General features: G+C 50.6%; 2 protein-coding genes and 1 long non-coding RNA gene across 12 annotated transcripts in view; 2 read left to right on the forward strand and 1 right to left on the reverse strand.

The window, feature by feature from the left end:
- The window catches only part of TTC28 (tetratricopeptide repeat domain 28), a 49,891-nt gene extending 45,738 nt beyond the window's left edge, over nucleotides 1–4,153 (forward strand). For 6 of the 7 annotated variants that reach the window (XM_088135004.1, XM_088135007.1, XM_088135008.1 and 3 more), the window contains 7 exons: nucleotides 15–139; nucleotides 255–486; nucleotides 581–657; nucleotides 888–911; nucleotides 1,194–1,323; nucleotides 1,489–1,596; nucleotides 2,156–4,153. In XM_088135004.1, the coding sequence (XP_087991130.1) occupies nucleotides 15–139; nucleotides 255–486; nucleotides 581–657; nucleotides 888–911; nucleotides 1,194–1,323; nucleotides 1,489–1,596; nucleotides 2,156–3,747 (2,288 nt within the window). In that variant the 3' untranslated portion in view covers nucleotides 3,748–4,153. The remainder of the gene's footprint in view (nucleotides 1–14; nucleotides 140–254; nucleotides 487–580; nucleotides 658–887; nucleotides 912–1,193; nucleotides 1,324–1,488; nucleotides 1,597–2,155) is intronic. The other variant, XM_088135005.1, reaches the window with a different exon arrangement.
- A 138-nt stretch (nucleotides 4,154–4,291) lies between these two features.
- Nucleotides 4,292–18,697, forward strand: PITPNB (phosphatidylinositol transfer protein beta). Of its 4 annotated transcripts, none has more exons than XM_088135032.1 (12): nucleotides 4,292–5,709; nucleotides 5,918–5,948; nucleotides 6,132–6,277; nucleotides 6,794–6,885; nucleotides 7,449–7,456; nucleotides 8,049–8,123; nucleotides 8,757–8,840; nucleotides 12,487–12,564; nucleotides 14,485–14,595; nucleotides 14,794–14,916; nucleotides 16,309–16,397; nucleotides 17,207–18,697. In XM_088135032.1, exons 1-11 carry the CDS (start codon nucleotides 5,690–5,692, stop codon nucleotides 16,354–16,356), a joined length of 816 nt encoding a protein of 271 aa, XP_087991158.1. In that variant the 5' UTR covers nucleotides 4,292–5,689; the 3' UTR covers nucleotides 16,357–16,397; nucleotides 17,207–18,697. The 4 variants fall into 4 exon arrangements, with proteins under 4 accessions (XP_087991158.1, XP_087991155.1, XP_087991157.1 ...); XM_088135029.1 differs by having other exon boundaries at nucleotides 14,798–14,916; XM_088135031.1 differs by lacking the exon at nucleotides 16,309–16,397.
- Nucleotides 18,460–26,492, reverse strand: LOC148216574 (uncharacterized). Its single transcript, XR_015795128.1, has 2 exons — nucleotides 22,191–26,492; nucleotides 18,460–21,198 (listed from the first exon to the last, which is right to left on the reverse strand). It is a non-coding gene; the product is annotated as an uncharacterized LOC148216574 (long non-coding RNA).
- Nucleotides 26,493–26,941: the final 449 nt, after the last annotated feature.

The following is a 26,941-nucleotide window of genomic DNA, read 5'->3' on the forward strand; positions in this document are numbered from 1 at the left end:
TTTCTCCCTCTCAGGCTTTGTGCTGATCGGCAGCGACGTGAAACTCAATAGCCCTTCTTCCCTGGTTGGGCAAGCCTTGACTGACATCCTCCAGCACCCGGAACGAGCACGGGATGCTTTGCGGGTCCTGCTGCATCTGGTGAGGAGGATCAGTGGGCACCAGGGACCCTACATTCCACCACCGAAGGGAGCCGGGGTCCCCTGGAAGTGCCGCTTGGGCGCCTGGGCAGCTCACCCACTCTCCTCTCTGTTAGGTGGAGAAGTCCTTACAGCGCATCCACAGCGGGCAGCACAACTCCATGTACACCTCTCAGCAGAGCGTTGAGAATAAAGTTGGCGGCATTCCCGGCTGGCAGGCACTGCTGACAGCGGTGGGCTTCCGGCTGGACCCTCCAGCCAGTGGGCTTCCAGCAGCTGTCTTCTTCCCCACGGCAGACCCCGGAGACCGACTGCAGCAGTGCAGCAGCACCATCCAGTCCTTGCTTGGTGAGTGCCAGGGAAGCGTTGGGCCCCTCAAGGTAACCATAGCACCCTAGGCTGCAGCAACCGAGTCCTTCAAGTTCTGCCTCCCCCTTGGCAGGTTTACCAAATGCTGCCCTGCAGGCCCTCTGCAAGCTCATCGCCGCCTCCGAAACAGGAGAGCAGCTGATCAGCCGGGTGAGTACCGGCCTGCCTTTGTGGCAGTGGGGCAGGGTGCCTCTGAAGGTCCCGGGTCCAGGGGTGGCGCCTGAGCAAATGCTTCGCTGTCCCCCTCTTGCTGCAAAGAAGCACCCCTGAGCTGCTGCCCTGCATCCCAGCCTAGCTCTAAACGTTCTCTCTCTCTCTCTCTCTCTCCACCCACCCACCCTCCCTCCCGCCTGCCTGCCCGCCCTTTCTGCTCCCCAAAGGCTGTTAAAAATATGGTGGGAATGGTGAGTACAGGATCCCCCCTTCAGTCCACTCCCTGGTCCTACAAGAAGAGGGGGGCAGGGTGCGATTATCCCCCTTCCCTGCTTGAGCAGCGGCTGCTGCTGCTGCAGGGGGTGGGGCGGGGCAGGGCTTCCTTCTTTCCTCCTTGTGATGTCTGCTGTGACCCCTATTTTGCTTTTGCGCTCCCCTTTTTTCCTGGTATTTTCCTGGGCCAATCCTTGGGAGGAGGATGGGACAGAAGAATGGCTGGGACCAACTGACTGGTGACTCCTTCTCTTCCTCAGCTCCATCAGGTTTTAGTGCAGCTCCAGGTTGGAGAGAAGGAGCAAGATTTCTCGCTGGCCCCAATTCAAGTCTCCATTAGCGTTCAACTTTGGCGCCTGCCCGGCTGCCACGAGTTCCTGGCGGCTCTTGGTAGGCAGATGTCTCTGAGGGAATTCTGTGGGGAGCAAGGCTGGTCCCTCCACAGCCTGCGCTGGGCTTGAGCCAGGCAGAAGCATCCATGTGGCTGGGTGGAGGGGAGAAATCTCAGAAACGTGCGGGGGCTCATCAGGCTGTGCTGTGCTGTGCTGCTTGCAGGGTTTGATCTGTGCGAGGTCGGGCAGGAGGAAGTGATTCTGAAGACGGGCAAACAGGCCAGCCGCCGAACCATGCATTTTGCACTCCAGACTCTGTTGGCTCTTTTTGGTGAGGGTCCTTCTGGGGGAGGCAGGGGGCATGGAGGACTTGGGGGAGAGCGGCTTCTTATTTTCAGAGCTCTTGGCCTCATTGAAGGCATCAAGGTTACTGGGCTGGGGAGATTCACCAGGACAGAACGATGGCAGATACCCTCTCAACGGTTTGGCCATGTCCCTTGGCTGTTGCTGGGCCTCTGGTTTCCACAAGCAGTACAACAATAATGTACTGGGATAAGCTTTGCGGACAGTATCTGGAAATCTGTTGTCTAGACCACGGTCTAAACCCTGAAGTCCAACACTGCCTTGTGCAACAATACTTCGGTGCCCAAGGGCAGATTATGCACTTACCACTGCCACAGGGAGGGGGAGATCTCAGAAAAGGTGAGGTTCTGGTTAAGAGCCATCTGAGAGGGGGCAGTGTGTGTGTAAAGCCAAGAACACCTTGACTTTCATGGGCCCTCTACTCTCCACCAGGGTGCGCAAAGTTCTCGTGGAAGGGAGGGTCCCAAACCTGCGTTTCCCCATTGTACTGCTTTAGAACAAATTTGCTCTCCCATTGCTTTCTTTAGACTCCACAGAGCTACCCAAACGGCTGAGCTTGGACAGCTCCTCCTCACTTGAATCACTGGCCTCAGCCCAATCCATCTCCAATCCTGGGCCGCTCAGTGGCCACAATCCCCCCTTCTCTCCTACCTGTCCAGACAGCCTGGCCTCTGATGCCATCTCAGTCTACAGCCTGAGCTCCATTGCCTCTTCCGTTAGCTTTGCCTCCAAGCCCGAGGGCACATCCGAGGGGGCCAGCTCCAGAGGGCACCAAGACTCTGAGAGATGTAAGGCCATTTATCCACAAAGGGGCTCCTTGCCACAGAGCCACTTCTCGGCACAAACCAGAGCTTGCCCCGGCAAAGACGAAGAAGAGTACGAAGGATTCTCCATAGTCAGCAGTGAGCCTCTGGCAGGGTACCGGGAGAACCAAGGGGTATTTTCCACCAACCACAGCCCCTCCCGGACTGCCCAGACCGGAGAAGTCAAGGGTTCTGTCAGCTTCAAGCATAGCATCAGTTCCCCAAACTCCCCAGTCAAAATAACACTGATTCCCAGCCCAAACTCCCCTTTCCAGAAGGTTGGGAGACGGGTGGGTTCAGACGTGGGTGAATCAGATCATTCCAGTACAGAAACAGACAGCACCGTCAGGTCGCAAGAGGAGGGGAGTGGCCCAAAACTGGATCCCCAGGAGCTGGCCCAGAAGATCCTGGAGGAGACCCAGAGCCACCTCCTGGCCGTGAAGCACCTCCAGCACGCCAGCAGCCATCGCTGCCCCAACCACCTGGGCAGAAGCAGTAGTCTGGACGACAGAGCTGCCTCACCCTCCGGGGCCACCTCCTTCCGGTCCTCAGAGACCAGTGCTTTCAGCAGGCCGCTGTGCTCCAGCATCAAAGGTCAGCCTTCCCCTACCCCAGTGAGGCCTGAGCCCCTCATTAGGAGCTCCTCACTGCCAACATCCAGCTCTCGCAACAACAGCCCTTCTCCCTCTGAGACATCCATCAAGGAAGGCGCAGGGCAGCCAGCCCCCAGCCTGGACTCTTATGGGCCTGTGGCAGAACAGCCCATCTTCAGAATGAAGTACCCCAGCTCGCCCTACAGCACCCACATATCCAGGTCACCTCAGAACATCTCCCCGAGTTCAGGGCATAGATCTCCAGCAGGCAGCACTCCCTCCCCAGCCCTTTCCTACTCCTCTGCCAGCTCGGCCCGTTCTAGCCCTGCCAACCCGCCTGCCCTAGACAAGCTCAAGATGGCGGCCATTGATGGAAAGGTACAGGCCATTCACAACTTGAAGATGTTCTGGCAAAATGCCCCCCAGCACCCCTCGGGCCCCATGAGGACCTTCCGGGGCTCTTCTGGGAAGGCCTCCAAGCGAGATGTGCTGAGCCTGCTGAATCTGTCTCCCCGACGCAGCAAGGAGGAAGCCGCTGACAAACTGGAGCTGAAGGACTTGTCTGCTCCCTGTCCTCCTCCACAGAAGAACTCTCCCAATGGGCGCAGGCCTCCAGCTGACTCCGGCAGTGCTCTGGGGTCTGGCCGTCCCATACGGCTGCCCTCTGGCAATGGCTACAAGTTTCTGTCACCAGGAAGGTTCTTCCCTTCCTCAAAGTGCTGAATCTCAAGTGGCTCGTTTGTTTGTTCACTTGGGTGGAGTTTCCGGGCCTTTTTTCCTGTCCACTTGCTTGAAAGATACAGTACAGTGGGAAGTAGGTTGGGGAACTGGAGCCCAGCAAGATGGATTTGAGTAGAAGCTGGGCCTGTGGATCTTGGTAAGCTGACAGCCAGCCCTTTGCTGTCTTCCTCTTGGTCACCACTCACCCAGGGTGCTGGGTATGACTGGGTGGGGGAGGGAGGGGCAGAAATTCTACTAGGCAGCGCGCACAATTTTCCATGATGAGAGGTACAAGCCATTTTGTCAGTGCTTCCAGGAAGGGATGGGAGAAGGCTTCGCGCTGATGGCCGGGTTGAGAAGCAAAACGAGGTCATCTTGTCACATGGAAAAGGACACGGCTGCTTCTGACTCAAGGGCCAACCCAGAGGCTCTCCTGGCTGGGCCAGGCAGACCACCTTGTTGCAGCACAGGAATCTGCGGCAGGCTCCGTCCGCTGCCAATCTCCAAAGGACTCTGGGGACTGGCTGGGCCAGGGCAAGCGCATGGGACCTGCTCAGGGCCTCGGCTTGCGTGCTGAAGTGGGAAGCTGCTGTGCCTCAGGCATCTTTCCTTCTCCCAGCTTTTCCCTATGCTGCCTGCCATAAGCACCTGTCTCTTCCCATATGAATTGTGTGTCCTGTGAAGGGGGGGTGGGGGGGGCGACAGGGCGTCATTCTGTCCCATGCTGTGAATCTTCCCTTAGTTTGCATGTAGCTGGGCATCGAGCATGCCTGTCACTGCAGGCATGGGCACATCCCCTTTCCCTAAGTGATCCAAGCTACCCAGCACAAAAGAGGCTTCCCCCGACTCGGTTGCGGGGGAAGTCGGCCGCGGAAGCCGAGCCGCCTCCTTTCTGGGGCGAAGGCGCACTTCTGGGTGCTCCCCTCGATGAGAGCCCATGGCCGGGGAGGGCCTCTCGGTGGGGATGTCCGGCCCGCCCCCCTGCCGCCTCGGGGCCGGAAAGAGAACGCCGCTGCGGCCCTGAGCCGCCTTTTCCCAGCGCCTCTGAGCGAGGCCGCGCTGGGCCTTCCTCTCAGGACCGCTCCGGAAGCCTCTCCAACCCTATGCAAAGCTGCTCCGGGCCGCCGCCGCAGCAGCTCTCACGGGCTTCCTCGCTGGGCGCCTCCACGACGGTGCTTCGAAGACGGCGGGGGGGGCGCGCTCTGCTCCCTGTCCGCCGCCCCCCGCGCGGCCAGCCGGACGGACCTTTTTGTAGCCGCGGCGCCGTTCCCGGGAGGCGCTACGCGTTTTGTATTCCGGGTCTACTCTGTACAAAGGAGTTCCTATTTTTATGGCAACCGCTCCGGCCCTTGGCCGCCTCTTTGTGACTTCCGTGTCTATTAAAGCATGAGCTCTGCAACGCTGGCCGTCCTGTCTGGCGGGGCGGGGGGCGCGCCTGCGCGAGCGCTACCGGCGCGCGGCGGAAGCTGTGACCTCAGCCCGGAAGCAATTCGGTCGGGAAGACTTCCAGGGACAGCGACAGATGGGTCGCCGCCCCTACGCGCCCCAGACTTCGAGGGTAGCCCCGGTGGACGTCGTGACGACCCCTAGAGGCCCGGGCCGCTTTGCTCCGAGGTCGGGCATAACGTGGCCTCGGAATGTCGGCGCCCGATCCTTCGGTTACGCTTCTCTAGCTTGAGGGGCCACCCGCGTGACTGCGCCGCTTCCGGGGGCGGAGCTGCATTCGGACGCTGCGAGGCTTCCCGTTGTGCCGCGCCGTCAGCTGAGAGCCGGATCGGTTAGCTTGCCAACCAATGGCCGGCTAGAAGGTGGGCGGCCCCTCGTCTGCTGCGCCGCGATTGGCTTCGGCTGGGCTGAGGCGAGGCTCCCGGAAGCGCCCGGCGCTGTGGCGTGTGGGTAGGCGGCCCGGGCGGCGCCTGCGCGTTGGGCTGCTGCCTGCGGGAAGATGGTGCTCATCAAGGAATTGTGAGTCGGGCGGCTCGGCTGCCGAGCGGAGGGCTGGGTTCGCCCGCCGGGCGGGCCGGGGGCCGGGAGCTCCCCGGGCGGGCCTCGCGCGGCGGGGCGGGGGCCGCCTCCTGGCCCGGGGCGGCGGGAAGGGAAGGGAAGGCCGGCCGCCGCCCGGCCGGTGGCGCCTCTTCCGCCCGCTGACGAGCCCGCTCTGTTCTCTTCGCAGCCGCGTGGCCTTGCCGTGCTCGGTGCAGGAGGTACGTGGCGCTCCCCCGCCCGCGGCCCCCTCTGTCCGCCCTCACCCTCGGGCGGGACGGAGCGGGGGGCCGGAAGGGCCTCGCTTCCCTTTGGGCAGGGCGCTCCGGCCGGGGCGGCGTTGGCGCCGCTCTCGAGGCCGAGCTCGGGGGCCTCGTCTCAGTCCGGCTGCCGTCTCTCGTTAGTATCAGGTCGGACAGCTGTACTCCGTGGCCGAAGCCAGCAAGAACGAAACGGGAGGCGGGGAAGGCATCCAGGTCTTGACGAACGAGCCTTACGAGAAGGACGGCGAAAGGGGGCAATACACGCACAAGATCTACCACCTGAAGAGGTAGGGCGCGGTCTGCCCCCCCCCCCGGCCGCCCCTGCTTTGAGCTGTTGCTCTTTGAGGCGCACCTGCCGCCCGCCTGTTTGCCTGGACCCACCAGTGCTCCCAGGGCACCGTCCACTAAAACCGCAGCTCTGCCAAAACATGCTTTTTTTTAGGAAACGGGGGGGGGGCGCGCCCAATTTCATCCTGTGTTGCCTGAGGGTTGACGGGAGGGGCCACAGCTGTATTTCTGGGGAGGGGCAGGGTTAGGGATGCTGGGATGAGCTGAGAAGCATCTCCCTTGAACGAACCCTGTGTCTTTCTCCAGTATCCCATGCTGACCCAGGCATCTCACCCTGGGAATTTCTTAGGGCGGTGTATACTCTAAAAAAGGAGCAGGTAACGATAGTTTTTGTTGAGCTGCCAAACTCGTGCAGTGCTGGGAGAGGAATGCGTTTGTGAACAGACTGCTGAGATGGGAGTATAAACTCTTGTTCTTTTGGCAAAAGTAAGTCTTACGACTCTGCTTCCTCACAGCAAAGTGCCTGGCTTTGTGCGGATGTTTGCTCCAGAAGGCTCCCTTGTATTTCATGAAAAGGCCTGGAACGCATACCCTTACTGTAGGACAGGTGAGCGTGCTCTTCTTTCTTTTTCAGAAGGCTGGTCTCAGGAGGGTTAAGTTAAATGCTCAGGTACAGCCAGACAGGATTCTTTTATCTACAACTGCCTGCAACTGCAAATTCAGTTGCTGCTCGCTGGAACCAAATGCTGATTAAATTTAGCATTGAGGCTTAGCATTGACGCATTTGAGTTGAATTGATTTCTCAGCAGGCAACTGATTGCAACAGGCCTGGTGCAAGAAAGGGATGATTTATGGACTGCCATTCATGGGGTCCAGTCACCCTGCTGATAGCTGTTGGTGATGGGCATTGTAGTCTGAAACCTAGTGGGTAGGAGGGACTGGCACGTGTTTGTTGTGCTGAGATTAGTTGATGAACGTCTTCGTTATAGTGGTTTTGCTAGCTAATTCTTTGCTCACTTTCAACGAGCTCTCTAGCCATGCTGTTCCACCTGGCGTTTAGTCTGGATAATACAGAGTGTAGTGATGAAGCTACATAGCCATCCTGATACAGTGCAGTCACTTCTGTTTGTCTCCCATCTCTTTCTCTTTCCATATCTTCCTGGGGATCAGTCGTTACGGTGAGTATATTCCCTTCCGTGGCTTGTCAAGGTGGCTTAGCAACAATTCACAGGTACTTGGGTTCCTAATGTTAGGTATCCTCTGTCAGGGTGAAAGAGTCTGCAGGCTGGTTGATAGCTGGCCTTGGGCTGGCACATAAAGGGAATAAGACCATCACCCCTCAGAGCGCACCTTGAGCTTTCCAGCACTGTACCTTCAGGGGAAGGACATTGAACAAAACCTTCATTCTCATCTTCTGCAAACCACGTCCACTGCTTGCATGCTAAACCTAGATGCTTGCAATGTGAGCCACTTCCAGTGGAGAGAGTTGTGCCGGAATTTGCATGTTCTGATGCAGTGTTTCAGGGTGCATGTTCTGTGCACTCTGCAGGAGCCCTTTAGCAGACGTGTGGCCATCACAGTTAAGCATGTCCGTCGTGCCAGTCCTCCTCCTTGCATGACTCCCACTTAACTTAAGAAATGCTTTTGGGGGGGGCGGGGTCTCTGTGATAAACATTGCAGGTTTTTTACCCACCTCCTCCATTCTGGGTCTGTCTTTGTCTTGAGATGCAGGTGTTATGCCAGCAGGTCTGTTTTGTTTTGTTTTAATAGAATGAATATATGAAAGATGACTTCTTCATCAAAATTGAGACTTGGCACAAGCCTGACTTGGGGACATCAGACAATGTAAGTTGGGGCCTTTGTTGCTGCCCATCTCTTTCTTTCTGGGTCTGGGAAATTGGTGGGCTCCCTGTTCAGCTTGCATTTGTTTTGCTGCTGCAAACACTCGGGGAGGATCTGCAACACTCTGAACAGGAATCAGACTGATGTCACTTCAGTGCTGGGACTGTGTTTTGCCTCTGCCTCCAGACCATGTTGGGGGTTTTAAAACATTGGTGTACTTTCTGGTTAGAGCGATTCAGGGTGGTGTAGGAAAATTAGAGACAAGAAGAGCAATCAATATGTATTAAAAAACTAGCAGATAAAAGCACAATTAAATATCCAAATTCAAAATACCTAAGCTGGATTTTAGAAGGTGGGTATTTTTATTTTTAAGTTTTGTGTTAATTTAATTCTTGTGGCTCACTTTAAGAATGGGGCGTATATATTCCTCTTTGAAACATCCCCCTTGGCTTTCTTGTGGATTGACAGTGCCTGGATTCAGCTGCATCCCCGTTTCATAGGCTGCCTTGCTGAGGATCGATGGAAAGTCCTTTCCACTCCTGCCTTGGAAGCAGACATTGGGCTCTGTGCAAAGGGGAGATGGGAGTTGGCCATGATCACAGTGAGGCACAGTGATGCCTTTTCTTCTTCTTGCAGGTCCACGGCTTGGACCCCAATACGTGGAAAAATGTTGAAGTTGTTCATATTGATATAGCGGACAGAAACCAAGTGGAGCCTGGAGTAAGTTGAATTCACATCTTTCCTGCTGCTTGATGCCACGGGTGGGCGTGTTCATGTTCCTGAGCATGAAAGCTGCTTTAAAGGAGGGAAATTAAGAGCTTTTTTCAATAGCAGCTTGCAAAGAGACAGTGAAGCAGCTTAGCCATCAGTATCAGTGGCCTGCTCCTCTTCTTCCTGCCTGCCAGACTGAGGCTGTAATGGGGATTTGGGCTTCTGACTAAAAGGGATGCCGACAGTAGCTGGAGGCGAATGTGGTGTTCCAGAATCTTGGAGATGGTGCACGAGGCTTAGCAATTGGGCTCTTCCTCACTTGGTGCATCAGCTCCCCTTGATTGATGGATTGATTGATTGATAGATATCAAAACGTTATAAAGATTTTTTTAAAAAAAGATAAAAACTAATGCAAACTGAGAAGAAGAAAAGAAAAAAGAAATCAAAGAGAAAGCCAAAAGTGCAAGAAAGGAAAAAAAAGTAATAGAAAAATAGAAAACAAAGAAAAGATACAAAAAAGTAGCTTCCAAAATTCTTTACAGCAGTTATAAATACAATTATAAATTTACCTCTTACTCTGTGGTTAGAGCATAACTCTGTTCTTTCTATAATATAACTTGTCTTAATTATCAGAGCCATAAATCATAAATTCATTTTTTTCTGTTTCGCACAAAAAGTTTATAAGGGGTTTCCAGTCAGCAATAAACATAGGAATTGTCTTTTCTCTGATCAAAGAAGTAAATTTAGCCATCTCAGCAAATTCTGTCATCTTCACCAACCATTTCTCCATTATAAGTAGTGCCAAATCTGTCCATCTTTATGCATACAAAAATCTCGCTGCAATTATCACATATAAAAACAAAGTTCCATTACTTTTTTCCAACCCCCCCCAAAAAAACTCTGGTTTCAATTGTATGTTAATCTTTAAAATCCTCTGAATCAATGTATGCATTTGAACCCAGAATTTTCTAGCTTTTTTACACATCCATCAAACATGATAAAATGTCCCTTCTTGTTCACATTTCCAACATAAATTTGAAGTGCCTTTATACATTCTGGTTTCTCTAATATCTTCAGCAGAATCCTCTGGGATTGCTCTAGGTCTCAAACAAAATTCCTTCTCTCTCAATACCAATAGAGCCAGATTATCTAGTTCTCTTTCCAACTCTCTGCCTATAAGTTCTCTCTTACTCTCTAAAATTTCCACTTTGTCATTAATTTATCTCTTCAGCTACTTGTTTTACAGAGCTTTCCATCCTCTTAACTACTTTTTTCATCTCTTTCATCTTTACAAGTCTTTCATCCATTCTTTTTTCAAAAGATGTCAATGCAGTATCAGGTGATTCTAACTTATTGCCCATTTGCTCAAATCTGGTGTAATTCCTCTGTTGCTCTAGAGGTTGCTCTACTTTTCTGGTGGTTGCCATCATGATATTATAATCCAAAAATGAAACTCTGTCAAACAAGGGAAAAAGAAAAGGGAAGCTTCCCCCTTTTTTTCCTCTTTTGTCTTCCTGTGCCTTTAATACTTCCATCTCAAATGGCACTTTGTAGTTACAGTTAGCATCACAGTCTGACTCATATTGCCTTTATCTTTTGCTTTGTAAACTCCACCAATTGTCTACTCTCTTTAGTAATAAAAAATCTTTCAAAATAACTGTTCCCTTTACCGTTTTAAATTTTCTTACATTGACTCCTTGTTAAGCTTTTGGCTGAAAGTTTTTAAGTCTTTAAAATCATTTTTTCCTTTATTCCTCTGTAACCCAGAAAAAATAATTCACCAGGTGGAATCTTACCCTGCCACTCAGAAAATGTCTCTTTAGCTGTAAATTAATTACATCCGAAAGTGTTTAAGAAAGTCCGGCTTGTGCGAACCTTGTGTTCATATAGGCTACGTTACGGCTGTGAGCTTGGTTGAAATCCCTTGACTCCCAGCCGTTCAACTCACGAGCTGGCAGCAAAAACTTCATTTCCTGCAATCTACTCAGGAGGAGCAGCTATCCGGAGTACAAGTGGTCGATCTCACGATCCCTCCTGTTTCCAGAGAGACTTCACTGGCCAGAATTCACTGTGTGGCCGCTGATCTCCACCACAATGCCATCCCTGCTCCTTCGGGGATGTCAACTTCAACATGAATCCTCACTGGAAGCTGAACTCCCCGAGATTCTTGAGGAAAGTTCTGCATGGCACTTGTGTGGGCCCGTCTTTTCCTGCTCAGCAGGTGTTAAATGCCTACAATTGTCACCTTGGGGCAAGATGGCAACACAATCACAGCTCATGAGCTGAGCTCCATTTCCAGAAATTGCTGCTGCTTTCCCCTCTAGCTGGACTCTAACCACGTTTCTCCCCTTTGAACACTAGAGAGCTCTTTTTCACTCTGCCGAGAGCTTTCCAAGGTTAATTTTACTGTCTACTGCTGTCTTATCCTTCCGTGATAATGCAGTCCTGAGCTGAAAAGAAAGGAGGGTTTCACTGTAGGGAGGCAGGGCACAGGCAGAGCGGCGGCCCCCCTTCCTGGCCTCCTTTTCCTGTCTTAATCAGCCCTGAGGTCGCTTGTCTCTCCCTTCTGCAGCTTTTGTCTCTGCCGTTCGAGTTCTGGTGCTAGTTTGAAAAGGCACTTCCTGCCACTATCACCCCTCCAGGGCTTTAATAGGAGAGGACAAGATTCAGCCTGCTCTCAGATGTCTGTGCCTTGGCGACAGAAGCTTGGCTGAGAGGCAGGCAGATAACCTTGCGAGCGCAGCGAAGGACTCGGCTCCGCAGCTGCAGGCGCTCATGCAGTGCCAAGCGTTCAGCCTTCGGTTTGCGGGAACACTGGCCAAACAGCCCAGCCGCTCTTTTCGTTTCTAAACACTGATCAATAAACAGCCTGGCTCCAAACCGTGCCTGCTCTTGGAAGTCCTAATGAAACTCAGATGCCAGCCCTATGTTTTTCCAAATGTATACAAAAGCTTCAGCTGACAGCTGTTGCTATCTTAAGGTAGAAATTTAAGCCTGACCTCTCCTAATCAGCTCCAGAGTTTTTGTCTAAGCAGTTTTGCGTGATTTGTATACAAAAGTCACTTCCCAGGAGGGGAAGAATTGCTAAACTGTGAGCAGAACGAGACACACAATTAACTTCAGAAAGAGATGCACTTTGGGAAGTAATTTGAAAGAAAATAAGCAGAGTGAAAGCAAAGAAATTGGAATCAGCTTTGTAGTATTTTCTCTGCTTCACATTGAAGGCAGTGTGGATTGCCTCTGGCTTTCTCTCATAACCATAAATCCTGGGTGGGTCACAGCCCAGAAGTCATGTGGTCTCTCAGCAGCATTTCAGTAACTTGCATCTTCTTTCTGTCAGCTGCTTTAGACTAAATTGCAAATAAAGAACAGTTCTAAGCCCTTCCAGGGAATAAACCTTTTTGACCCAGTGGGACTTACTTTTGAGTTAAACGTGCATGAAATTGCACTGGAAGAGGGCTGCAGAAAGGGGGTGGGGGCATGCAGTAAGAGGAGGACTCCTGTGAATATGGCCTGCAGAGCAGAAAGTCTCTTTCCCCCTCTCCTCAGTTTTTCTTGGTGATTAATACGCCCAGTGCACATAGCTGCTCTTTTCAGAGCTGTCCCAGTTCTCTCTTCCCAGCCTTACTTTGGAGTTTCTTCTTTGAATCTACAGGACTACAAAGCTGAGGAGGACCCAGCATTGTTCCAGTCGGTCAAGACCAAGAGAGGCCCTTTGGGGACTGACTGGAAGGTAATATGAGCCAAGAAAGGCAATTCCTAAGAGGCTTTGGGAGCACAAGGGCCGTGTCGATGAAGGTGGTTGTTCTTCAGTGCTGGGCTAGGGCTCCCTTGGCAAGGGCACTGGAAGCTGCTGCCTTCAGGGATCCATCTAGTCCTAAGTGGTTGACTCAGACTGGAAACGGATGTTCACGGCGCTCTTCCAGTCCTTCTGGAGAGCCAGCGTGGATGCTGGGACCTGGTGCTCTGCTTAGCTTCTGCCCCCGGCAGGGAGGTGAGATTTCAGCTCCTGGTTTTCTCCTGTCCTCCCTGCTGCACTTGGAGCAGTATGGTCAGTATGGTCTGGCCCTGGTACACGTGCAGTGTCCTTTGACCTTTGGTCTGGGTGCCTTGGAGCCCTTCATCTGGCGAAGCAATGGGGGTTGCACACAGCACACTGTGTGCAGAGATTGCTCAGAAGTTGGCCGGCGCTTTAGGGCTCCTCCACCCTTCCCCTGAAATGGTCCTGTCCTCCCCTTTTTTTTCTCGGCCGTCCACTGGCACAGTAAGACATGCTTGGGTCGCTCTGGAATGCCAGGCTGCCCTTGGCGATTTGGCAGAGACCATTGGGGGGTGGTCTCTTACCCGCTCCACTAATCTTTCTTCCCTGCTCCAGGGCTGCCAAGTTTAAGCCTGCTAGGGATCGGTATCCCCTTAGTTATTTTCTGGAGGGGGGCACTTTTGCCTTACTCCTCTCCCCCCAAAGTTGCATTGGACTTGCCCTGAGCTGGACCAGTCATTGCAAAAGAAAAAAAACACTTTTCTCCCCAAGTTATACAGCCACAGATTTAACCTAACCCTTCAACAAAATGATACAAATGGACGTTTGGCTTCCTGCTGAATGTTTAGCTGATTAATTCTGCTTTTGAAGCCAAGAGTGTCAAAGCAGCAGGGGTTCGCCCAGGAACTCCTCCAGCATTGTCGGAGGGCTCAAGGGCTTCTGCCTTGTGGTCGGTTGGTCTGTTAGCCGCTCACAGCTGGGGTATGCTGTGGCCAGCCTGAGCTCAGCCACTAGCCTCTCCCCCTTGCCGGGTAGCAGAATAGCCTGGAAGTGAAACGGAGCTGTGGGATAAGCTGTGCTTTGGTGGGGCAGAGGCACTTTGGGCTGCCGTGTCTCCAACAGGAGTGGTTCGGTTACGTGGGGTCTCGGATTCTAGAGAGGGCCTGTGGTCGTTACGATTTTGACTATTTCCTGTTCAAATCCATCCCAGTTAGCAGCTCTTTTCTGCTACCAGTTTCCTTAACTGAATTTACATTGGGGGAGGGGTGTGTGAAAAAACCCTTCTTCTCCAGTCCCCCATCGTTAGTTTAATCGGATGACTCTACTGGTTCTTGGTGCCATTTATTTACTGACGAATGTATCTGCCCCCTATTCCCAGGCAGCTCTTGACAATTGGCAAAAGGTGTTTTGAGAGGCAACTATTCATTTACTCCCTGAGTAGAATGAACTGAAGACAGTTTGGAAGGATTTTTCCTTCCCTTATTCCAATCACCTGATTTACACTCAGCTGAATTCTGACCCTTCCTATGCCTTTAGGCATGGGGAGGCTTCAGGGACAAAGAGGGGCCTCCCCCAACCCCCCCCCCCAAATCACAGCATCATCAGTTCAAGGAGGGTGGCATGACCCCACTGCCCATCACAGCCTCCCCTGGTCCTTTACCAGATTTCCCTAATGTCTCACCCCTTTCTCCTGGGCATTTTGACCCCATGGCTGGCACTAGGCTCCTTTCAACTGAAGAGTGAGGAAGGGAGTGCTTCTGGCTTCTTTTTCTTTCATGTCACCTTTGGGTGTAACTTTCAGGTCCCTTGAGAAGTTACTAACTGCAAGTCCCCCAAGATGCAGCCGAGAGTGTGGGGTGCTAAATGCTCACTTTTTTTAATTTCTGCAAACAGAAGGAGTTGGCAGCTGCTGAAGATTGTCCAAAAATGTGTGCTTACAAGCTGGTGACCATTAAGTTTAAGTGGTGGGGACTGCAGAATAAAATTGAGAACTTTATTCAGAAGGTAAGCAGCTGGGAAGGACTGTCCCTTCCTGGAACCAAGGGGCTTGTCCACCATGCTTTCAAGTGGGGGTGGGAGGCAGCTGTCTTGGGACAGGCCACCCCCTGGCTCAACATGGCTCCCTGCTTCCTTTCTTAGGGAAAGGGCCCTAAAGATGAAGGCAGCAGAGGGCTGAGGCTAAGTGCTTTCTTTTTTTTAAAGCAAGAAAAGAGGATATTCACCAACTTCCATCGGCAGCTTTTCTGCTGGATTGACCGCTGGATTGACCTTACGATGGAGGACATCCGGCGCATGGAGGATGAAACCCAGAGAGAGCTGGAGGCGGTAAGAGTATGCAAGCCTACGTTGCAGGGTGGGCCTTCCCCAGGTGTGACTAGAAGCTTGCTGGGAGTGGAGCAGAGGTGCCACTGGCACATCACCGTGCCTGGAGACTGGGGGGAAATAGTGAAACCATCCTTCCGTAAACCCCTTGAGAATTACAGAGAATAGACACTTTCCCCGGGTTCACTGAACTGTCCTCCCCACCCCCTCCCTTTTTTGGGGGGCATCCTTAGAGCAAGAGGTCTCCATGTCTTCCAAGAAACTGGATGTGTTTCTTAGCTCTTGCTTCTCCTAAGAAGCGACTGATACATTCCTCAAGTATTCTTCTTAAAAAAGACCATAGGTTGACCAAAATGTCTGCCAGAATCGTTTTTGAGATAAATTTGCTTTGTATATATATTCATAGTAATCCATGAAAAGGTGTGCTGTTTTTTCTCTAGGATGTGGTGCTATTTTCTGGTGGAGTGTGTGTGCTTTTTTTTTTTTTTATGTTTCTGAATACTAACCCCATAAGAAGCCTTTCTTGAAGGGAGAATTGAAAAAAGCAAATCTCCCAAGGAGAGCAAAAGAGGCCCCCTCCCCTTCGTAACATGCTGATCCCTCAAGCCGTTCCCTGGGTCAGAGTCTCTGGCCAAAGGTGGTTTGAAGAACGAGGCTGAGCTGGGCCAGATTTTCATACTAGAGTGCTGTTTCCCTGTGCTTTGGGTCAGGCCAGGTGCGTGGGTCAGGCCAACTTCCCTGAGAGAGATTTGGGGTTGCCCGCTGCTACCCTTTTTACCAGGTGCATTGCAGCTGTGTCCATTTGCAGAGCAACTCAAGGTGTTTTCAGGGTGTTCACTGGCTTGAATAGATCCTATAAGTCCTCAGTAATCAAAGGAGGAGAAACTTGCAGGAAGCACCAACCCACAGCATAAATTCTTGATGTGATATCTCCTGGCGTCCTTGTTTCTCTGTCTGCTGCCTCCACATGAACCTCTTCATCCCATCCTCAGTTTCCTGTACCTTCCCACTTACATCAGTTGGTGGTTGCATCCCTCATAAGAGCCGGAGACAGAATTGAATGGCCATTCTGGGGCCCTTTCTCTCTGCCTTGGAAAACTCAAATTCCCACAGCACTTACAAGAAGTTAAAGGAACGTCCAGAATTGGGTGCATTTTCCATTACCTGTAGATCCTCCTTTTTTCCTTCCTCCCAGGATAGCACAGAAGCAACCAGTCAGTTTGCTCGGGCCATATGCTGGGTAGTAGGTAACCGTCCAGGGCCAGCTAATGCCCTTCAGTGCCTTGTTTCAAGGCTTCAGGCCCCAGGGCTGGCTTCCCACGGCTGTTCTAACCCTTTCCTACTAACTCCTGCTGATGAACTGCCTGGTGGCTTACAGTTTTATTTTGCACCTAGATGCGTAAGAAGGGTTGTGTTCGAGGAACATTGGCTGCCAGCGTCTAGAGGAAGTCCTCGGTAGGGTCAGAGGCAAATAACCCCACTGTGTAAGTGACTCTGGCCTCTTCTGGTAAAGAAATGCATCCTGCCATGCAGGATTTTGACAGCGTCCATATTGTCTCATGGTAGTCCTGCCTTCTCTACTGTCTCTCCTGTGCCAGACACTGGTATTTCACTGCGGGGTAGCACCACCCACCCTAAAGCAAAGATCTAAGTTTTGCAAAGGACCGTCTTGAGTCTTGTCCCTTTCTGAAATCCAGTGGCCAGAGGTTTTGATTCAGAATGAAAAGCTGCTGAGCACCGCGCCTCCCTGGCTCACCCAAGGGAGTTTCTGAACAGAACTAGTCAGCCCAGGCCTTGGTCAGGAGGAGGAGCACCGTTTGGAAACCTCGTGGTTTAACTGGGAAAGTAACGTTGATCACTTCTTGAGGGTTTTTTTTTCCTTTCCTTGTCACGTGTGTCAAAGCACATAGTTGCAGTCTGGGCAGCTTTTCTCAGGCTGTTGAAAGACAGCCTCTTCCTAAATGAACGTGGACCTGCAAAGCCCCAGATTCTGCCCTGTCCTCCTCCTGATTCCCCCTGCTCCAGTCCCCCCAGGCTCTGTCATTTTCAGCATTGTTGGGGTTTTTTTGTTTTTTGTTTTTTGCATTCTGAATTTACTCTTTTCTGTTCAAATTGCTACCCAGGTCACTATTACAATGTTCCTTGCAGTAGGTCAATGCTGGTGATGGTTGCATTGCTTCGGGGAAAGGATGTGCCAGGAGAAATAGGCAAAATAATCTCTAATCCTTTTATTTAATCCTCTTTTTATTTGACAGCCATAATAGTGAGTGACTGACCTTTTTCCCCTCCCTAGTTGCGCAATCAAGGAGAAGTGAGAGGAACAAGTGCCGCTAATGACGAATGAAGAAAATCATCTAGTGCTTGTGGCATCCTGATCCACCCTTGGGGTGTGGGTGGGTGCACAATTCTTTACACATTTGTGCATGCATGCACACAGAAACATAGACACACATACACACTGGGTGCACACTTGTACTGAGCAGCTGCTTCAAGGCACTGAATCTCTCCCCGAGAGGCCCCTGCCTTTGTTCTGTATATCCAAAGCTAATTAAAGCCACCTAGTGTCAATTAACGGAAGAAGAGGGTGGCTGAATTATATTAATTGGAACACTTCAAGACTATGGATGCTGGACCAGTTTACTTATCTTTTATAACGTACAGGAGAGTACCTCCTTGCAAGCACTCACCTTGTCTCTGTTTAGGCTATTAGATGTGCATCAGCAATTAACTTTCCAATTTGTGTTGTTCATTCATGATTTGGAATAGGAGCTCTGAATGTATTTATAGATATTTATTTCTGGATTATCACTATCTTGAAATCAGATCAGAAACATTTCCAGTAGTAAGAATCAATGTCTTGCTATTCAGTTTTTTGGGGTTTTTTTTAAGCCCAGTTTTCATCCATTTGCTGCAAAGAGATCTATTTTACCCGAGTTTTGTATATAAAGAGTTGAGGGTTTTTTCATTAAAATTGGCAAAATAAAAAAGGCTTGCCAGTAAAAGGGAACACGGGGTGATTGATCCTTCTTTTTTAGAACTGTTCCTGAGCCTGAGTCAACTGTTCCCTAACAGCCTTAGCGCTGTTTTCAGAACACCTTTAGGTCTTCCACTATTCCAGCCTGGAAGCTCTGCATAAGCTTTATTTTGCATCAGCTATAGGAAAAAATAAATAAAATGATTATTTCTCCAGTACCCTTTAGAAACTGGCATCCTTCCACAGAGATTCCTTAGAGGAGGGAGGATCCCAGCAGCCACTGATTCCAGGCCTGAGTGGGAGGGCCCTGGGTTTGGCTTGCCCTGCGAATGTTCATACACGGGGTTGGCCTGGCAAACGCAGGGCCCTGAGGCTCCAAAGGCCAATGCACGGGCAGGGCTGCTCATCTGTCCGTTTTCTGGAAGCGAGGCTGAGCAGTCCAGTTGGAGCTATGTGTCTGAAGTCAGGAGTTCAGCTCCTAGCTCTGGCCACACAGGAACACGTGCAGGTTCCCCCTTCAGAGAATTGGCTCTGTAAATACAGTACATACGTAGTATATTTAGAGGTTGCTAATCTAGGCTGCTGCTAATTCAAGGGCTTGCTGCTTTTAGTGCAGGAATCTGCTTCCGTCAGTACCAAGGAGAACCCAGACACCAGGCTCCGGGACACTCCCATGTGTACGCCTAATTTGGGGCAGGATTAGATGTGAACATTGAGAGGAAATTTTGTAGTGAATGTAGAATGGTTATTTCTGCAGTTTCCAGTTTAACTGCATTAAGACAATTTAATTAAATTTGCTTATAAAATATCCTCACCTGTTGTGTTTGGATTCAGTTCGAGTGTGGGGAGGGAATGGCTGGTACCCGCCAGGACAAAACAGAGGCTTAGGAATAGATGAAAAACCTGCCTTCTTTTCTAGATGGCTCGGCAGCCACAACCACTCGGGGGGGGGGTAGGGTTCAGCTGGGAGCTGCAGCCCAGATGCCTCCCCGGGCGAGTGGTTCATGGTTTTTGAAGTTAAGCCCCCCCAAACAGGCAAGGGAACAGAATATTGCAAGCCCTGGAAGGTTTTTTTTTACGTTGGCCCTCTTAAGTCTTATCTGGTGTTACACTGTCATTTTCACATAATACTTTTTGAAAGTTTGCTTTTAAAAGCTGCCTTATTCTTAGCCTTGATATTCAGATTTCTGTTGCAGCGCAAAGCTTTCTCTCCTCAGCTTGTTTGATCCCAGAGGAGAGGAGGGCAACTTTCTGATGGAGTCTGTCGATGGGAAGGAGCTGGGCTCAGAGACCCTGGGCTGGCACAGATGCGTTCCCATGGGGTGTGAACAACAAAGCAAAGATACTCCCCTCTCCAATAAAAAGTTAGGTATTTTGCTGCTTTGAGGAAGGAGCCCCCACCCCATGAATGATAACATTTGGCAAACTAGCTGTTTCCACTGATTGTGAACCTATATTTGCTCACTCCCTAAAATTTACAACTTGCCTCACTCCCAAGGCTTCAGAATAGATCCTCTGCTACTGCGCTGCTGCTGTAGCAAAAGGCAACCAGCCATCTGCCCCATTTTGCAGCTGCTTACATGCAATTCATTATTTATTTAAATTTTTTCTAACCCGGTTTTCACTGATGAAAGCATGCAACTCATTAAAGCCTTTAAAAGTGATTTAAATTGAAAAAAGCATGTGCAGTAAAAAATCTCTAAAAATGCCATCTGTTTAAAACCACAGGCAATCTTAAAATTCTGTAACCCAGGACACCAATTATGAAAAAGAACAGAAGGCAGAGCAGTACAGATTTAATCAAAAGCATGAATGAATAGATACATCATCAGCTGACGCCAAAAAGTTTAAGGGCTCGACAGCTGAAAGGGGAAGAAAGGCCACACCTGCTCTTCTTGTTGGTTAGGATGCTCTCTTCGGTCACCCTTCAGGACCCCTGACCAACTCCGCACTCTCAGAAAGGTCTTGCCGATCTTAGTTGACCAAGAGGTAACGTGGGTGCTCCAACAGCCACCCAGGTCTTAAGCTGCCTAGGGGCTTGTCTGCATCTAGCCCCCCTTGTGCATGGATATCGCTCAGGGTGGCTTAGACGTTTGAAATCAGTCTTAAAAACGTAGAAAAAGGGCACGGTTAAAATCAAGTACAAGCCCAATTTTGAAACAAGATACAGCAGGAGAGTGTGTCTAACATTTGCATTTCCACGTAGGGGTTTTTTTGCAACAACATGGAAGTGGTTTGTCACTGCTTTCTTGTTGGAAAGAACAAGAAGTGTCCTTGCTGACACAGCAAATTTGGTAAGACTGGTGCCCATTTTGAACAGCTGTAGCCAACGTGCTCTTACCCAACGCTCTGATGGCGGGATCGTGCCGACTTGGCCACAGCAGGCCCACATGGCTACACAGGTTGAAGCCTGCCTCGTTTTACCTTCTATGCTGCAACACAGGCGTTGCAGGTGTGCCATTGGGGAATGCGGTTAGCACGGTCCCGCTGCGAAGGCCTGGCCCTGCCACAATCCCCATGCAATCAGCATGCTTTACAAGCTCAAGAGGCCCTGTAATGTAGTCATTTAATTTTAAAAAGTGCTGTCCGGCAGTTTACCCAGTACAAACATCACCATCCTGGAATGTCCCAGCATGCACCCCCTTTCCCCTTTCTTTCTAAAATGTTGTTAAATTGAATACTACGCATCTCCCATTCCAGCAGGTAAGGTGATGAAGATTATTAGATGGTTATGTAAAACTGTACAGGTACTTTTTATGAACATGCAGGTGTGTATTGTTTAAACCTAAGAATGTACTCATTTTTAATTTGGGAATTAATCCTGAAGCCTTTTCAAGAGAGATAAAAGGCAAAAACAAAGCAAGTAAAATTCTGCCCCATTCAACATCATCCACAGATCAAGTAGTAACGCCAAAGTTGGCTGGAGGTTGGAGTCCGTGATTCCAACTGGCTTGAATTCTCGGCAGCAGCTTGTTCCCCTGGGCTTCTCCACCAGCCAATGCGAAAGCTGAATGTCTGGTACTGAAACATCCAAACAGGAGCAAGTGCCCGTCTGATGGCCAGCTCAGCCCGCAGGCACAGCGCGAGAGCTTGTGGATTCCAGGGTCCCTCGGGAACATCCTTCCTGGCACAGGCTTTCCACGAAGAAAGAGGCATCTCACTCCCGTGGCCGGCAGGGGGTGGTGGAGGAAGAGAGACCACCACAAACTCCATGGCTGGTCCTCCTTTCTCGCTTGTGCCGCTTTGCCATGTGCCGCCTTCACCTAAGCCACAGCCCGCAAGTCCTCTTCCAGGCCTTTAATCAAACACAGCTGCTGAGGGGGTGAAAATATAGATTGTATGTTTATAAAATGGGAAGCCATTAGATTGTACATAATTTCCTTCTTGCATGTTTGCAAAGAGGCTGAGGATATGTAGTGCACATGGGGAATTACGACTGCTTCCTTTCCACCCCCTTTCCGGGGCTAAAAAGGCAGGCATGTTTGGAAACAACATGCCTGGAGGCAGCTGTTGCTGAAACCTGTGCTGCCTTTCCTGTGGATTCAAATCGGTGTCTGGGGCTGCATCTGGGCCAGAAGGTTTGGGATTCCCAAGGGGCTGGAAAAGACCCCACCATCATTCACTCTCAGGGCTCCACCTGGAACCACGGCCACGAGTTTCCTTCTGGTGGCCTCCCACCTGTTTTCCGACTCTTTGGCAGGGCTTTTAGGGACCAGTCAGAGAAGGAAAAATGTCAAGAACAAGAGGTCTTCCCTGGTTTATGCTGATGAGTCTAAGTACTGATAACCTTTGCATTTGTCAGCTTTGCGGGGAGCCATTTGAAAACTGCCATTTGAAGAGTCACCAAATGTGTCAAGAACAAGTTTGCAGAGAACCGCTGAGCCAAGAGCAAGAGAAGATGCAAAAGGCTCCAGGGCAGGCAAATAACTGTTTGGCTCTTTAGTTTATGTTTACTGTAAAGCAGAGTCAACTACAGTACCCTAATCGTCAGTCAGGTGGGGAGAAACGTTAAAAGAAAGTTTGCACTTGTTGCTGCTGTATCTCCCCCGTGATGCCTGCAGGGGGCAGAATCTTGTTTAGAACCAGCAACGAGGAGCCTGTATCTGCTGAACTACATTTCCCAGCATCCCTGCTGGCTGTGCTTGCTGGGACCATTGGGATTTGTAGTTCAGCAGCATCTGGAGAGCCTCCACTCCTATCACTGCCTAAAAGCCTACATTGTGCAAAGCTACAGAAATGCCTACTGCAAAGCATGTAACACAACCTTGGCAACTCTAATGCACTGATCTCCCCCGCCACTCACCCATCCCGGCACTTCCATTCTGTCAACGTTCAGAGTCAGACTCCTGGTCAAGCAAGCACTTACTGGCACCTCCTCCTGTAATGGGACACCAAAAGCATTTCAGGCAACCTGACAGCAGCGGCCATCAAGGCTCAGATTCCTCATCTGCCTGCAGCCCCTGCCATTGCCCTCCAAGACTAACTCAATCCAGATGTAAAAGTAACCATTCAGCTGCAATCCAGTAGACGTTTACCTGGGAGTAAGTGCTACTGTTAATGGAAACGTACATGTTCAAGGTTTCTGTAACTGGCTCACAGACAAGGTGTTACACTAAGGCTGGGGAATCCCAGGTTCAAACCTTTACTGAGCCATGACAATCCCTTGGGGGCAGGGGGGCCCCCGGAAATTAGCAACCAGAATCTTATAGCCTAACCTACCTCACAAGGCTGTTGTGAGGATGTAATGGGGGAAGGGAGAACAAGTCTGGGGAAAGACATGGTATGCATGCAATAAATACCTTAAAGACACGACTATTCACCTCAAAATAAGTTTTCAAACTTCTGGGCTTCTAAACAAGCCAGAAGACAGAGCTCAGTCAACGTAGGACAGAAGCCAGTACAGTCAAAACTCACTGAAGCTCATGATGGAGTCGACCATTTTGTCCAGAACCGACCCGCGAGCTTGCCTTGACCGGGCTGCTGCCCTTCTTGTTATGCCTGGCCTTTGGGGCCACGCAAAGCCAGCTCTGTGGCAACGAGGCTTCCACCTCGAAGCAGCCTTCTTGTCGTGACCATCGGTGGGGACAAGGAACATGACAGCTCTGCCCCAGCTTTTCAATGGCTGCACAAGCCCTTGGTGAGTCAGTGCAACCACCGCCAAGATGAGTTTTTTTTAATTCCACTTTCCAATGCCAGAGACTAACTCCACTGACCGCAGAAAGATGAATCGTGAAAACTGCTCTCTCAACTGTTTCAAAAACGCCATCCAAATCTTGCAGGGCTGAAGCCTTGGCTTCTTCAAAGACATGTGCTGGCAAAGACATGCTTCTGAGCATGGCTCAGAAAGGGCTTCTTCATGGCAAGCAAAGGTAAGACACATTTTTCTTTGATGGAATCATGCAACAGTCTCCCATTCTTGTTCCTAACTGAAGGGGCTCAGCTTTCTTGTGCTTATGTTGTGCAATTTGCATATCAGTATTTCTAGTTCAATTCTCAGTAGAAGGGATCCATAGAGCTGAGGGGAGAGAAAATAATTCTGAATAGGCTTGCTGAATAATAATGAACCAAGCTGAACCCTTGCATTTCCTTGTTCATTGGGTGCTGTTTGTGATGTTTCATGTATGTTGCATCCATTTTGTTTAAAGGGTGCAGCAACTTTTCTCTCTCCATGAGTGGAACTGGCCTCCTTCTGCAGGTTGTCCATGCCTCAAGTTACAGAAACCCTCCTCCAGGAATTAATGGATGGGGCAACAGAAGTCCCAATGCAATTTTTCTTTAATGAAGCCAGTGATACTTATACTTTTGAGAGTTAAGCACTCAGTACTTCCTAACGTTTAGTTTCCAAGATTTCTAGCATCTCTTTGCTGTACCACTCTAAGGGTTCATGAAACCCTTGCCCAGTTGGAGTGCCAGGATCACAACCAGTCCGCAACTCCAAGCCATCTCTGCTGGAGCAGATGTCTGCTGTGTTAACTCTGTGAACAGCCCTAACCCTGTTTCTGGCCCTGCAAGTTTTGCCTGGACTTGGCATCATTTCATTCACTGAAGCTCTGGTGGGTTGGAGGCACAACCATTTCTCACTTGCACCATCCATTAGCCAGAAGCTCATCTCACCCCTGGCCCTGGAAGACTCCTGGTCTCATCTCCCGGGGCTAAGGGGCCCTGCCTCCTCAAGTGTAGGACCACAGCAGAACCCTGCAGCACAGCAGGCTCTTCCAGGTTCTCCTGGGAACAGTAGGGCCAGTGAAAAAATTCAGTGCGATGAGATACCTAAGCTAGATAGTAAAAAGGGCGCGGTGCATTTGGGACTTCAAGAATTAAACGTTTATTATAGGAAGGAGGCAGTCATTTTGTAAAGGAAGTCCAAAGCCCTTCTGGTTACTTACACAGCCCTAAAGGAACTCTGCAGATACTTGGTGCTACCTCCTTTTGCCCAGGGCAGAGTTTGGCTAGGGTCAAAAATGTAGGCACTAACATTCAACAGGCTACTGGAATCACACGCAGCAACATAAACCACTATGCCTGGTTTCTGTTTCTGTTATTTTTCTGAGCTCCCAAAGCAATGCATGAACTGATTTACTCATCATCTTTAGGAAGGCAGGTGACAGGTATGTGGTGGGGGAGAGCTTCTGAGTACCCCTCTCTATGTGAAATTTGTGTCACTGGTCTTTCCAAGCTTGAATTAAAGATACAGCCAGAGTAATTGGCTGGGATCATACATCATGCTAACCCAGGATAGTTTCATTCTGGGTTTGTTGAAGTACTGGCCTGCTTTGTCCTTCACAGTAAACCAAGGGCAAACAAGCCATGATACGCTGAAAGGGCCATTACACCTGAGAGAGGAGGAGACTCTTTAAAGGTGCTTCCTCTTTTTTCCTTTGGAGAACATGTACCTGCTGCTGCCCTGCTCTACCAGCTGGATTTGTAGGCTGAACTGGACATGGGGCAACCTTTTCATGTATGTCCTTCTTTCCTGCCTTGCTCTTCTTGCTATCTTTGGATGTTTCTTGGTAAGTTCCTTCCTCCCTGAAATCAGCTTATCAATATCTGGGATGCCAGTGAGCAAATGTTCCAGGAAGCCTGAGGTTCTTCCAAGAACCCATTTTCCACACCAGCAGTTCTGCAGGTTCATAACTGCTTCTCTTGGTGCAAGCTTGGTTGCTAAGCCAGTTCTAGGTCACTCTTCTAGGTGCCACAAGGGTCCCAAGCAGCAGTGAGGTGCCTCTTGTTGAAAAGGCACATCCTCAGGGTCTTCTCAGCTGCACAATCCAGCTGCGGCTCATTTCTCTGTGCCCTTCTCAGCTGATCCTTCTCTTCAGAAGTCTGGTTCCCACTCACATGGAGGTCCCAAGAAGCCTCTTGTCACTGGGTAGTGACTGGACTTGTTGCTCGTTCAGTCGTTAAGTCACGTCCGACTCTTCGTGACCCCATGAACCGCATCACGCCAGGCCTTCCTGTCCTTCACTGCCTCGAGTTTGCTCAGTTTCATGCTCATTGCTTCAATGATGCTATCTAACCATCTCATCCTCTGCCGCCCCCTTCTCCTTTTGCCTCCAATTGGACTTAGAGCCACCCAATATCTTCCATAATATGACTTAGGGGCAAGGAGGCTCCCACACATTTGCCCTGGATGAATTAGTTGCAGACTGGAAGAACTGATACCCTGCGGGGAAGAAAACATGAAAGGCTCCAAAGGAGGTGGGAGATGCAGATTCTTGGAGAGCCTCAACTTCAAGAGCAGCTTGATGTGAAATGCAAAGTCAGCCTGTCAATCGGTTTTTATCAATCGTTCCCTCAGATTGAACTAATTAGAGCTGATATTTGAAAAAGAAGGAAAACAATCAAGCAACAAATCAATGCAAAACTAGAACCACCATAAGGCAGAGAGACAGATGTGAGGAAAAAGTGCAAAGGCGGAGCATCACACATAAGTGCCATGTTCTCCTGAAGCTCCTGCCCACTGCCTGGAAGGCTGGTCCTTCTGAGCTTCCTGTTACTTTGTAGTTGGCACTTTCCACAAACCCAACCAACTCAGGAGTTATTCTCTATATTCTCATCTCTACACCAGTTGGTGCTTAAAACTGCAGTATGTCACGGGGCAGCGGGGATCCCCAGGTTGCTCAGCCATGTATTTGGATTGGCCTTGGCTCAGTGGGGTGCGTGAAACCAGACAGCACGGCCATAAAGGATTTGCGCATTGTAGAGAACAAGTTGGCTGGGTTTGGGCGAACAAAGGCTCAGTGTGCTGTGTGGAAAGAGCTCGTATCTCGCCCCAATAGCAAGCCAGTGGAAAGACCCCAGCCGCAGGCTCTCAGGTGTGCCCCCAGGATCTGGGAGTGATGGCCCAGAGCCAGAAGCCTTGGCTCACCTAGGGCTACCAGGCTTTGGCAAAAGGAAGACACGTCTGCCTTTTTGTCCTCAGGTCCGTCGGGCAGGCGTAGCCTCAAAATCAAATGTTGTCCGGCTTTTTGAGCATCTCTTCCTGAGCGCAGCACTTCCCTAATAAGTGGCAAGGGGTCCGTGACCTTACTTAGCTGATTAATACCTCCCACCTGAGGTTGACAAGACCTTAACCAGTTACATGCTGACCGGCTCTAGCACATTCACGCAATTGAAAAACCAGACTTTCGGATGCTGGAAAAAGTAATTTCATAGACGTGTAGGCCTAAGTGTTTTGGGGGGCGGGGGGGGGTTTGTGCAGTTTTTCACTGCAATTTTTGCCACGGATGCCGCCTTTCCCCATTTGTCCTCCTCTGCCTGTTCAGCTACCTGCTAACCAACCCTAGACTGCCCGGACCGGCTGGGCCTTTTGTAGGCGGCTATCCTCGGTGCCTCCCCAGGATCTGACTCCCAGCGCGGAGCTGCGGCTGCTGTGTCCAACCTTTTCCCCCTTCCGAAGCAAGCGCGGGAGCCCTGGAGAAGCGCAGCGCGGCACGGCGCGGGCCCGCTCCGAAAGGCCGCCCTCCGCCGATGTCAGCGACGGCTGCGGTGCCCTCGGCCTGGCCCCAGCGGCGTGCGCGCACCCCACTTGCCCCGCGGCTCGCAGTCTTCTCC

This window comes from Python bivittatus, unplaced genomic scaffold, assembly GCF_059951505.1.
Source record: "Python bivittatus isolate LINGU-HERP-01145 unplaced genomic scaffold, Pbiv_v1 ctg000100_np1212, whole genome shotgun sequence".
In the NCBI taxonomy this organism is placed as follows: Eukaryota; Metazoa; Chordata; class Lepidosauria; order Squamata; family Pythonidae; genus Python; species Python bivittatus.

Coding starts and splice junctions, on each gene's coding strand:
- PITPNB (XM_088135029.1), top strand. CDS start 5,690: ATGGTGCTCATCAAGGAATT. Junction 6,278..6,793: donor AAGATCTACCACCTGAAGAG/GTAGGGCGCGGT, acceptor GCTTCCTCACAG/CAAAGTGCCTGGCTTTGTGC. Junction 14,917..16,308: donor CCCAGAGAGAGCTGGAGGCG/GTAAGAGTATGC, acceptor TTTTGCACCTAG/ATGCGTAAGAAGGGTTGTGT.